The sequence below is a fragment of the Bidens hawaiensis genome, unplaced genomic scaffold (assembly GCF_021521415.1).
Source record: "Bidens hawaiensis isolate Kalapana, Puna unplaced genomic scaffold, B.hawaiensis_p1.1 tig00005195_1, whole genome shotgun sequence".
In the NCBI taxonomy this organism is placed as follows: domain Eukaryota; kingdom Viridiplantae; phylum Streptophyta; class Magnoliopsida; order Asterales; family Asteraceae; genus Bidens; species Bidens hawaiensis.
Genome location: NW_027491335.1, coordinates 1581343 through 1594115, shown reverse-complemented (window position 1 = coordinate 1594115; position 12773 = coordinate 1581343). Strand labels below are relative to the sequence as shown.

The window sequence follows — 12773 nt, the reverse complement described above, 5'->3', positions numbered from 1 at the left end:
TTCCATACATAAAGAAAAGATAATGAAATTACCCACTAACCTAATCCATGATCCAGATCATGGATCTAACTTGACGTCATAATTAAAAGATATGCAAAAATAAACTAACCTAAATAAACATTTAAATAAAAGAAAACAAAACATAATGTGACTTGAATGGTTAGTTCTCCAAGCATTTCCGGTTGCGGTCCCGTCTTTTGTCCCGATTATTAGTTAATTCTCCAATGCTAGTTCAAGTTTGGTAACTTGAATGGTGATCTTTGGAATCTAATCACAAGTTTAGGCAATAAAGATTTTACTAATGATTACTGGTATGGCATCATGTGCACCTCATCCTCAACATGATCAGATTTCAAGTGTAAAATGCATATCTACAGACACAATCCTCTTTCACTTATAGCTAATTTAAAAGTCTGTACATAACATGCATTTGTGAATACTCTTCATAAATTTTATATTTGAAGTTTTCTTTTTTCACTCACTAGTTTTGGCAAGGAGAAGCAGTTCAGTTGAGGCAACAACTACAGTATTTGCAACAAAGCCACAGGTAAGACTCACTACTCTCTCTTTTGCTTTATTAATTTGGAATATAACATGTAGACATATATAGTTTCAATTCCATTTTTCTTTTAGGCTATAATTCATTTGTATACTCTGCTAGTTTAACATATATAGAAGGAGCATTCTTGTACCGTAGGCGAGGAGGAAAAAGAAACAAAATAAATGGCTCATGTTAAAAATATTTCCTCAAACATAGTCTCAGAGGATAAAAACTCAAACCTTAATAGCATCTAGTTATAGGATTCGCCAATATGTCACCAACCTTATGTTAGTGGGAATTAATCACTAACCTTTTAAAAATAATAATATTCATCTGACACTGATATCTATAGGAGTTTGATCCCCCGTAATCAGGAACACGTATATAGTTTTATGGGTTGCATAGGTGTGTTTTCAATAGGATGACACACTAAGGATTAAGACGGGCACAATATTTTTTAGGGATACTGCAGCATTGCTGTGAAGACGTCAGCAAGTGGACATTGGGCAAGGTATGTGCACCATGATGAGACGATCTGATGAATACCAAGAGCTTCGAATGCAATTCTATCCAATGAATGCCAAGATGAGAAAAAGGTCGATTTCGCAAACTCAAGCATGATGAAATGATCCAAGAGTATGTGAAAGACTTCACAGCCATATTTCTTTTAGATCTCAGATCTTCTGTACATAAAATCTCTTTTCAAAGGTGATAGCAGAAGTAGAGGCACTCATGAACCTTAGTGAGACGAGTTGTGTAACCCCCAACCAAGGGAGGCTCGGAGGGTGTGCGAGCCGCACCATCGGCCAGGGCACATAAGTTTCGGGGGGCACAAACTTTTTTATACATATTACATATATTTTTTTTGGTGTTAAAAATAAGGTTATATGCAATAGTTTATGAGATAATTACATGCTCAAAATGGTTTTGCTTATAATAAATCGGTCGATAAAAGTTTTATCCATGTACATTAGCGAATAAAAGTTTTCGTTAAGGCCTACGGGCCTTTTTATTTTGGCTCGGCTGAGGTATTTAAATTCTTGGAGACGGCCCTGCCCCCAACGTTGAAGAGTGGCAATGAGAAAGGTGGGGGAAGAAGCAGGGCAAAGTACGAAATGAGTGAGCACGAAGTCCGTAGAGAAAGAAGGAATGTCCACAAGTAGAGGGTGTTTATCAATGTGATGGACTACATTAGGCGCGTGATTGTCCAAGCAAAACCAACTTTGCGAGCAATGGCTGCAAATTAAGATGGTAGAGGAGACAAGACCTGTGAGGAGGAGGAGCACATGGAGAATCAAACTTATCAAAGGAAGATGCTAAAAAGAGTATCAAGTACATCAACCAGGACAAGCCACATACAAGATAAAATAGTAATGCAAGAAAGGCACAATGAGGACATCACAGGTTTAGGTGGGGGGAAATGTGACGAGCCGCCTAGAATATCGATCAAATAGCTCGGGAGTTCCAAAAGGTTACAAACCAATCTTGAATCAAGGAGCCTTAGAAGAAGGATCTAGAGTTCTTCATGAGCAATGTATAGCGATGCGTGGACAGTGGAAACCTCATGGAAAGTCATGGATGAATCATTGGAAGAACCTGGAATAGTTTGCATAGATCGAGTATATGAAAGATCTAGATTAGGACGTTTCTAGACTATAGGAAGAGGAGTGTATGTTGGAAGTAATTTCGGACTACAAGGCACAAGTCGCCGAACTTGAGGGACCAATGTTGACAAGCTGGTCATAGTTGGTTATATTTCCTAATTACGTTATGTTTCCTAATTGTATTGTAATAATAATAGGTAATGTCTTGGCTAGCAAGTTAGGTTAGTCTATATAAACCAAGTCATGGTTAGACATTAGAATGTGTTGGTGTTTTGATTATCGATCTGGGACTTGAGTGTATATAGGAGGTGCCTCATTTGACACAAAAATCCGTGAAAGTAGCTTGAACCCAAGTGTAGCTATCTTGGAAGAGTTCTCTTAAGCAAATACCAAGTGTTTTTCCTTTTATAATTGTGCCTTCCTTTTAAATTGTGTGAATCGCTGCAAGGTTTGAAGTTAAACTGGCTTGGTTGGATTACTAAGTACCGCACAAAAGGTTAGAAAGATAAGTTCATGGCATTAAGCTCAGCTTTCTTTCCTTTTAGTTTGCCTTTAATCTAGAGAGAAAAATTGTTTATAAATCTTATGTCTTTATGCTGATGTAATATATGTCTAACATGTTAAGAATGACAAGGTGTATACTTTAATACTTTATACATGTGTAAACTATAGAGCAGAGTTCATCCACTTTAGAAAATTTTACTTTCCTTAGCTTAATACCGTCTCAAATTTATAAAAGCTAGAGTAAATAAGAAGTAGAATAAAAAATATTCTTACTCAGGTATACAATTCTTGCAGGCAGCTGTTAGGAGAAGAACTTTCCGGTATGAATGTCAATGATCTGCACAAGCTGGAAGGCAAACTGGAAATGAGTCTAGAAGGTGTCAGAATAAAGAAGGTATGATAGATAATCTTATTTTGTAGCGAAACATGTAATAAATAACTTAAAGTTGGTAAACTAGTATGGACATTGAACCAATGATGCTAAGCACTCTTAAATCTTGCTGCAGGAACAAATCTTAATGGATGAAATAAAAGAATTACACCGCAAGGTACAACAGCAACATAAATTATTTTAAACTTTTAATCGAGCATGAAATACGTTCTGGTTATCATTGTTGCAGGGGAGTCACATTAGTGAAGAGAATAAAGAAATGCACAAGAAAGTAGGCATCATGCTACAAGAAAATGCAGAACTACAAAAGAAGGTTTTTTCTTTTTATCAAGATAATCTTATAAAGTAATATAATCGCATTCTTATGACCAATGAATTACATAAATGAGTATCATTTATCATCTCAGGTTTATAGATCTGCACGCGTGCATCATGATAATCACGAGGTGCAGCCACCCATAAGCCTCCAGCTAAGCCCACCACAACCGCTGAAACACTACTTACCGACAGAAACCATGAAACTGGGGTGAGTTAGCAACAGACTATGGCTTTATTCATATTGTTTTTTGATATGAATAACTATGTTAACTATGTTAACTCAAAAGCAAGCTGAAAACCGGTGTGATGTATTCAGCTGGATAACTCTGAAATTATTGTGAAAGAATCAACCATATGCTCTGGTTATATGGTGACTTTACTTTGTGTTGATTGGTGATGTAAAGTTGTAATAATAATTAAGAAGTATAGGAAGATTTATGTGTGATTTGAGATGTACCAGATTTCATGCATTGTTGAGAGTGATTAGGAAGTAATGTGTTGTGGTGTTTATCAGCAATGTGTGATTTAAGATGTACCAACCTAATGTTATAGAAGGCGTTTGTTATGTGTCACGTTATTGTCACATAGGTATTGGAGGATATTCACTAACCGCCGCGTAAGCCGTAATGGTTAGACCGGGTGTTATGGAAGGCATGTTGCGTAGGTATGAGATCATTCACTAATAGTCGCATAATGGTTAACTAAAAATACAATTATTGTTGATGTATTTTTAATATAGAAAAACAGACGCGTGAATGTGATTGGTTGGAGAACCATGTGGCCTCAGCGCCCACCAATACATTGGTGCCTCCCACCCCTTTGGTGCCCTCTTCCTCCAAGGCATAATGGTGTGTGAAACTCCGTCTAATACCAAAATGAATTATAGGTTTCGTTTATGTTTCCTCTTTAAACCAAACCCAATTGAAAATTAGGTTTTCAATTTCAGAAAATATCTCGCTGCAACCCAAATAAACAAAAAACATATTATATGTCAAAACTCCATCTCTAACTCATGACTCGACGAGGCAACTTGCTCTCTCTGTTTTGATATTTTTATTTTTTATTTTTGAATGATTTGTTATTAAATTATGATGACCAAACTAAAATTAAGCTTTTTTTTTACTAAATAAAACTATACAAGTGTATAGCGTTTATATATTCTTTTACAACTAAATGAATTTTATCCTTTTAGATTGTTATATGCCATCTCTAACTCATGACTCACGAGTCAATTTGCTCTCTCCGTTTTGATATTTTTATTATTTATTCAGTTTTAAGAAGATTAAACCAAAATCAAAATTAAATTCAAATTTAAAAAGAGAAAAAAAAAACTTCAAACCAAATAAGTTGTACTTATGAACATCCCTAGCGGGCATTCAGGCAATACAAGCTCAATCTTTGACTAGGGATGTCAATGTGACGAGTTTGAGACACGTATTGGTAATCTCAGTCTCATATCTAATTATAAAACCGTGTATCATACATTTCTAACTATTTAGTAAATTAGTATAAATACTAGTTTCATAACCGCTACAATCTTAATCTTATACCCGGTCTCATACTCGAGCACCCGTCCCGAATGATTCGAGCCTAGGCATATAGTTCAGCCTATGTACAATCCCGATCAAAATGCGGCACTGGAACCACTCAATCCCACTCAAACCCAACCACCCAACCTTAACCTCTCGCTTCAAAGCACGAACCCCATCATGCCCACAAGGTTTTCGATCAAATGCCGCACTGGAATCACTGACCAAAGCTCACGAACAGAACACACAAAACATTGTTCTGTACAATTACCCTTCGTTTTCCGGAGCCTTCTCGGCTCTATTCGCTCACATCTTTCACCAGCAACTCAATCTACCGTGCTTAATATTACCTTTCTCGTCTGTTGAACCTTTCAAGGTTGATGATTTGTGTGTTGATGGAGTTAAAAATTGTTACTTTCTTGATTTTCTTGGGCCTAAAGGGTTTGCTGCTGAGCTTGCTACAAGAACGTCTTGTCAGTATGTGTTATCAAGTTTCTTGATTTAGGGTTTTGTTTATATGTATTAATCATACAGTACTAGGCATCCCAAAATTGGGTTAGTTAATATGGGTAGTTTTAAAATAGGTTTGGGTTGATATGGGTGGTCTTTTCTTATAGAACGGGCGGGTTGATGTTAATTTACAAACGGGTCAGAATAGGTTAGTGTTATTTTCCAAACGGGTCAAAATGGGTTGATATGGGATGTGCAACCTAGCGCTAGTAACCACATAATGAGGCATTGGGTGCGTGAAAGCGCAATTTGGACCCGGTACATGTGCAACTTGGCACCGGTACACGGTCGCATAACCAGTGTCAATACACACGTCCGTGTAACCGGTGCCGAAAAACAAAAGCAAAAAAGACATTTTTTAAGCCAACATGTTTTGATTTTGACCCGAAACCCGTTCTGACCCGAACCTGTCCTGACATGAACCAAATTAATCCCTTTTTGAATCAACCCGTTCTGACCCTAACCCGTTTTGAACCATGTCCTGAACCCGTCCGACCTGTTTGCCAGTCTTATCATACACTGATTGTTTTTTTTAACATTTAGGGTGATAGGGTTTGATCACAGGAAGACCACACTATCTAATCTCCATTTGTATGATAATTGTGACACCAATCTCTCACTTCAAGTTAATTTGGAGAAAAACAGTTCTTCTGCTGCATATGACTATTTCAGTGCCAAATTATCAGAAACTAAGGGCAATAATGTAAGTGAATAGTGCAATGATGACAATTTGTTTGTTATTTCATGATTCTTTTATATGTTTTTGTCTGCAAATTTATATATATATTTGTAATCAGGAGCCTGCGCGTCTGTTGAACACCGAAGATCACGAACGAGTGGAAACTGTTCTTAAGTACCTTGCGGATGGAGACCTTCGGTTATGGAGCTTGCCCAATATTAAAGAGTTTAATATCGGGTTATCTAATTGGCGGTCAAAGTTGAATTGCATCACAAATCCACACATGTTTGAACAGGTCTAATTATAAACTAGCATCAAGTATTATCTATTTTTGATGTTTTTGAGCGTTTATTGATTATTATATGAATGTAAACAGTTGACGAAGATTAGTGTGACGGATTTGGTTGCACATGGAAGTCGTTACATGGCTAACCAACAAAGTTTAGCAACTAAGTTTCTTGAAAAGGTGTTTATGGTTAAGTTGGGCCGAGGATTATACGGCGAGTGTTTGGTATGTTATGCAAGTTAGTTTTTATGTTGGTGTTTAGATGGATGATATTATTTTATTATTCAGGGGGTTAGGATTGACGGGAATCCGAATTTAAGTGATATTATTGGCAAGGAGCTCAGCATGAAGAGTGAAGCAGCTGGTTTGAGGTATTTCAGTTTTCTTTACCATCTTATTTATTTGTCCTGATCATGATTTTTTGCATAAAATGTGGTGGTGACGTGGCACTGTATGATGTGTAACGTTAGGTCAATCGGAGCAGTTGTTTATATGCAAGGGAGAAATCTTAAAATGTGCCTAAGGAGTAGAGATAGTTGTACTGATACATCTGTAATTGCAAAGGTATGCATGTTTAATTGGTTTATATTTATATCCAATATCTCAATGATATTGTTTTTTTAATAATGATATTTGTTTTGACTTTCTCAAATGCATAGGTATATGGTGGAGGTGGTTCTCCTTCTTCAAGCTCATTTATAATTAGAATGGATGAGTATAATCAGTGGATTTCTGGTAACTAAAGCTCCTTTGTGCACACAATTGTTATGTGTTTACTGATATTGTTAGGTTGTTTTTATTGTTTATGTTAGTCTAAAGTAGCTTAATTAAATCAATTGTTACATGTTAGAAACTATTCATATAAACGTAGTATTATTTATAATGGATTTTAGACTAACAATTATTTTTTTTCATTTACAACCATATGTAAACATCATGATATACTAAAAAAATATGATTACTAATTCGTAGGAGCATTCTCAATGGGTTCTCCATCCCCATCTTTAAAATTTAATCAAAAACCACAATTTCTTAAATTTATACACCATTTTTTAAAAACCTCCCCCAACCCATTCTCCATTTCTATCTTTATATTCTTTTTTTATTATTTATTTCTCTTTCTTCCATTTATATCTTAAAACTATTAAGGAGAGAGTTGGAAATGGAGTGCTTTGACATTGCTCTAAATTTGGAGATCTGTTGTAGCATTTTGTTAAAATTTGGAGATGGAGTTTGGATATGGAGAGTGGATTTGAGCCATTTTTTAGATGTTTTCTTTAAATTTTAGAGATGGAGATAGAAATAGGGAATCTAATCTTTATCTCTATCTACTCCTTAATGATTAAAAACACACATTTATTTGTTGGGCAATAAACAAACGTTTTTCTCCTAAATGAAGTGGATAATATTTAAAATTTATGATGTATTTTTCTCCCATAAATTCACACTATAGTCCATGTGATTAGGTGATTAGGAGCCTCGTGTTCCTTTTGCAAATTGCAAGGGCATAATGCGTAAATGAAGAAGATTTTGACCAATACAAGAAAACCTGACAAAAAAACATAAATAATAAACATTGTTGTGTGTGATCAAGGCCAGTATCTTATCGTTGGATATTATATAGTAACAAACTTAATCACTTCTAGCTGCTATTAAAATGATTCCAAGTGGGTTGGTACAGTTTTTGAATAATAGATTTCAGATCTAAGATCTAACTAACTTCATGCCTTAGTTAAATACTTCTAGAAAATTGTGGATTATTGCAAATAATCCCTTTAAAAGTTTTTGAAATAATTGGAATAATTAGAAAACCCTAACGAAACTAAAATTGAGGAAGAAATAAACCCAAGGAAGTTGTCAACATTGATAAAATTTAGGAAGACGTTTCGCCACGGTGGCTCTAGAGAAATAGAACAAGAATGAGGGATGCAGGGAGAATGCCAACTGATGGTGACAAAAGTGAGTTAATGTGGGGAGGCTGCCTATGACTCTATGAGTAAATGACATTCAACAAAAGAGAAATTTACTTGCCATTAAATTAATGGTTTGGTATTTCCACCAGGACGTGGTTGGATAAGACTCGATATTAACATAGATAACAAGTAATTTATATATATGTTTACACGAGATAAATAGTTGTAAGTAGTAGATATAAGATAATTGTAATGTAACGTGAGAAAGAAAATATACTATTAAAAATGTCTTATATCACGTTTAAAGCAAGAGGTATACGCGTATGCATCATTCTCACAAGTCTCTAATTAAACTTGATATATGTATTAAACATTTCTATGTTAACACATGAAAGTTATAAGAGTAAACTAATGGTTGTGTGGTGAGTAAAAGTTTGCATTTGGCCGGAAATTTGCATATATGCCAAATGATTACTAACCTCTCACCTTTTGATTGGAGTTAGGTAGGTAGTTAGCTAGTTTGGTATATTAACGGTTATGTACACTTACAAGTAATCAAAATGAAAATCTACACAAAAAAAAAATGTTTTCCCAAAAGATTTTAAATTTATTTATTACAAAAAAACTCATTATTATATGATTATATTCGTAACACATCAACGTCCCACGTCAGCCATAAAATTACAAAAACGCTCACGTTTTTTTCTTAACGACCAAGAATAAAGTTCCGGCTACCCATATTCAGTTCCGGGGAAAACTCGTATCCCAAAGGCTCATTACGATAAAACCATCTTGAGATCATATTCAAATTTTAAACCTTATGGCATATAGACCAAATCTTCATCTTTCCTCTATTAGTCAATACATTTATGGTCTTATGGGCCAGCCCTAGGCTTATGTCAGCCGGCCCTAGAAATCTATTGTAGATCTATAAATATAGAACCTATTGTATTATGTTAAACACAATCAATATACAATCTTTCACCAAGTTTATCTTGGTATCAGAGCTTAGGGTTCTGACCCTCCTCTTTCTGCCGCCACTCTCCACAATACACTCATATCATCTTTCTTCTTTCTAGATCCATTACATACCATGGCTGATCAACAACTTACAGCCTTCACCACCACAGAGAAAACTTCACACAACTCTCATAAGTTTGGTTTCACTCTATCCTCTACAAACTATGGTCACTGGAAACTTATGATTCAACCCTTTCTCACTACACATAGCCTATTCGGTTATGTTGATGGGAGTATTCCATGTCCTCCTCCCACCATCTCCGCTCCAAGAACCTCTGCAAAGGAGGATACAACACTTGTCACCCAATCAAACCCCAATTACACGATCTGGTTGTGCAATGATGCACATGTTAGGATGCTAAATATCTCAACCATCTCTGAAACATCCTTTCAACACGTGCAAGGTGTTACCTCACGTGACCTTTGGCTTGGTCTTGAACGAGCCTATGCCCCACACACTTCTTCTAGAGAATTTACATTGAAGGCACAATTGTTAAAAATATAAATGGAGAAAGACGAGACATCTGCTGCATATCTTGCAAGGGCACAAGAGTATGCAAATGCCCTTGCAAATATTGGCCAACCCATGCCCGACAAAGATATTGTCATGCTTGTTGTTGCAGGTCTTCGTGAGGAGTACAACGGAGTCAAACAAACCCTCTTTGCTAGACAATATACAGCTGTCTTCAACGAACTCCCTGGTCTTCTTGAAAATCATGAGTTTATGATCCAAAAGTCAGCCCCTGCAATTCCAAATGCTCGAGCTTTTACAGCTGCCACAGCAGCTAGTACACCTTCGATTCCAACTGATACAGTTCAGGCACTTCAACAACTTGTTAGCCGTCTTGGTTTTCAGTTACAACCATCTTCTGTTTCATCACCCGCCACCGCACCCCAAGCTTTTTACACAAACAGGCCCGATCAGTCCAACTATAGTCGCGGCCGTGGTAATCGTGGCGGTCGTGGCAGCCGTGGGAACAACTTCTACAACCGCAGCCAGGGAAGCACCTCTCGTAATTTTGGTGAATATATCCTTTAGCTTCTGTAACTCCCTAGCCATGGCCTGGATATCATATCCTTTAGCTTCTGTAACTCCCTAGCCATGGCCTGGTTGATACCTGAATCCTGCATGGGAACATGGTTAGTATCTAAAGATATAGGATCGTACCAGTTACCTCTCTGCTGGGTGGAGTTTGGGATTCCAGACGAGTATCTGGGATAAGAGGAGTCAGCAATCGGAGTGGGTCCTCCAGAAGCTATGGTCTGCATGGGGATTATGTCCCATCATGGACTTCGGAAGATCATATATGCTGGATTCCTGAGGATCCTTGATCCTGAACAAAGGACTCTTGAGGTTGAGAATTATAGGACCCTTGAACATATAACCCAGAGGATCCCGGCGGTATGACTGATGACCCCTGCTGAAATTGTGAGTATCCTTGAGCCTGTTGACCCACGGACCCTTGTTGAAGGATATGTGATCCTGACTGAAAGAATGAGGATCCTTGAGCCTGCTGACCCATGGACCCTTGTTGAAGGATATGTGATCCTGACTGAAAGAGTGAGGATCCTTGAGCCTGCTGACCCATGGACCCTTGTTGAAGGATATGTGATCCTGACTGAAACATTGAGGATCCTTGAGCCGGTTGACCCATGGACCCTGGTTGCAGGATAGAGGATCCTGGCTGAAACAGTGAAGACCCTTGAGAAAGCTGAGCCATGGATCCTGGACTGGTGAAATCCAGCATCCTAGGCACCAGGGGAGTGAGATCTTCTGATGGCCTCTTATTCTTCCTGAGATCTTCTATCTCAAGAAGGATCCTCTGGTTAGTCTTGTTCTGCTGCTCCATATATGCTTTAACCTGCGAAAACATAGATGAAACATCACTGTTAGTATAAACCATCGGTGCAGCAGCTGTGGTTTTCGAGCTCTGGAAGATTGGTAGTTGCGTTCTGCTTCCGGTAGCAGCAGTTCGTTGTGCTGCCGTGATTGGCGGAGGCATCGGTGGCAAAGTCCTCGATGAGAGAGGAATTGATGAGGGCATGGTTGACGAAGCAGAGGTGGATTGAGAGGCCATTGTGAGTGATATGGGTATGAAAAATTGTAAATTGATAGGAATAATTCAGACTATAGCACCAATTGCCCCACGGTGGGAGCCAAATTGTTTTGGAAAAAAATCTGCTAAGGATCAGGTATCCAAATCTGTTAAGTGAGGTATAGTGCTAACATGGGAATGATGAGTGTATGAGCATAATTTTGGTGAACACAATGATTTGATCACGAGGAAAAAATCCCTTAACCAAGATAGTCTTACTTCGGTCAAAATTTATCAAGTTAATCGTTGGTAAAATAACTCTGGTCAAGGATTAATAGGATAATCTTTGGTCGAAGTACTTTAGTAAATGATCAACAAGGTAACCTTTGGTCGATGAGTATGTGGTTATCGTGGTCTCCGGCACAAAAAACCCTCGGACGGTGAAAACTATCACCGTCGATTATATTGATAAACAAAAGGTGGTTACAAATGTGGTGGAGAATATGATCGAGATTACAAAGTATGCTAGTGTGTAGATAGAGTATTTGTTTCTGCTCTAGTGTGTGTGTAAGAACATGTGTTTTCCTACTCGATCAAACCTCGTTTAAATAAGATAATAACAATAACAATATTTCCTATCTATCCGGAAGTCCTCCACTTAGCCGCTCCAAGACCTTTGACCACGTGCCAATAGCCACCAAGTAGCGAAATAAGCAGAAGAATGAGTCACATAGTCGTTGATATTTGCACGTTTATCTTCATATGAATTCGTCTATTAATAGCTTCATTGAGGTAGGATCCTGGATCCATATTCCAGCTATAGGATGTTCCGTGAGGATAATTCGTACAAGTACATCTTTAAAGTTGCTATACCTGTTTAACACATCACCATACTAAATGCAATCATTAGTAAACAAGTAATACCGAGGATCGTCGATCCTTTATATCCTGATATATGTCAAGGATAAACTATCCAAAAGACAGTCAAGGATAAAGGATCCTCAGTGTAAAATTCAAGGCCTAACAGGTATTAGTGAATCTTATCAAAGTACCATAAAATATTCCCAAGTCAATATAAATTACCTTTTCTGATAGTTTGGAATATGTGGTTCTCATGCATTATTAAAAGTGAAGATCAAATGAAATACATCAGTAAACCAAAAACATCTGTGATACTTACAGTTTTATCCATAAGCTGTTCATTCGTATTTGAAGCCAAAGAAACTCCACCTAGTTACATGTGCAGGTAGTAAATTTTGATACTACAAAAACACAAAAAATAACATAATAAAAAGCCCATTGATATAATAATATAAACAAAAAACATAACCTGGTTACCTCGCATCCAACTCAATAGTAAATTTAGAAAACGTTGGTTATAAATTGATGCCCTACGAACCCACAGTTCGCACGCCTTTATTCTGCCCCGATACCAAAACCTG

The 12773-nt window shown here is 37.2% G+C and overlaps 1 protein-coding gene across 1 annotated transcript; it reads left to right on the top strand.

Annotated features, from left to right (window-relative positions):
- The first annotated feature begins 4874 nt into the window (after positions 1–4874).
- Positions 4875–7249, top strand: LOC143629435 (uncharacterized). The gene is made up of 7 exons (XM_077098710.1): positions 4875–5364; positions 5941–6100; positions 6195–6371; positions 6453–6587; positions 6651–6733; positions 6833–6926; positions 7022–7249. The coding sequence occupies exons 1-7, from the start codon at positions 4988–4990 to the stop codon at positions 7103–7105; spliced, it is 1110 nt and encodes a 369-aa protein (XP_076954825.1). The 5' UTR covers positions 4875–4987; the 3' UTR covers positions 7106–7249.
- The last annotated feature ends 5524 nt before the right edge of the window (positions 7250–12773 follow it).

What these genes read in the sequence shown, in the direction of transcription:
- LOC143629435 (XM_077098710.1), top strand. Translation starts at nt 4,988, where the DNA reads ATGCGGCACTGGAACCACTCAATCCCACTCAAACCCAACCACCCAACC. An exon ending in GCTACAAGAACGTCTTGTCA is followed by an intron (nt 5,365 to 5,940) that starts GTATGTGTTATC and finishes TTTAACATTTAG; the next exon opens with GGTGATAGGGTTTGATCACA. An exon ending in ATACATCTGTAATTGCAAAG is followed by an intron (nt 6,927 to 7,021) that starts GTATGCATGTTT and finishes TCAAATGCATAG; the next exon opens with GTATATGGTGGAGGTGGTTC.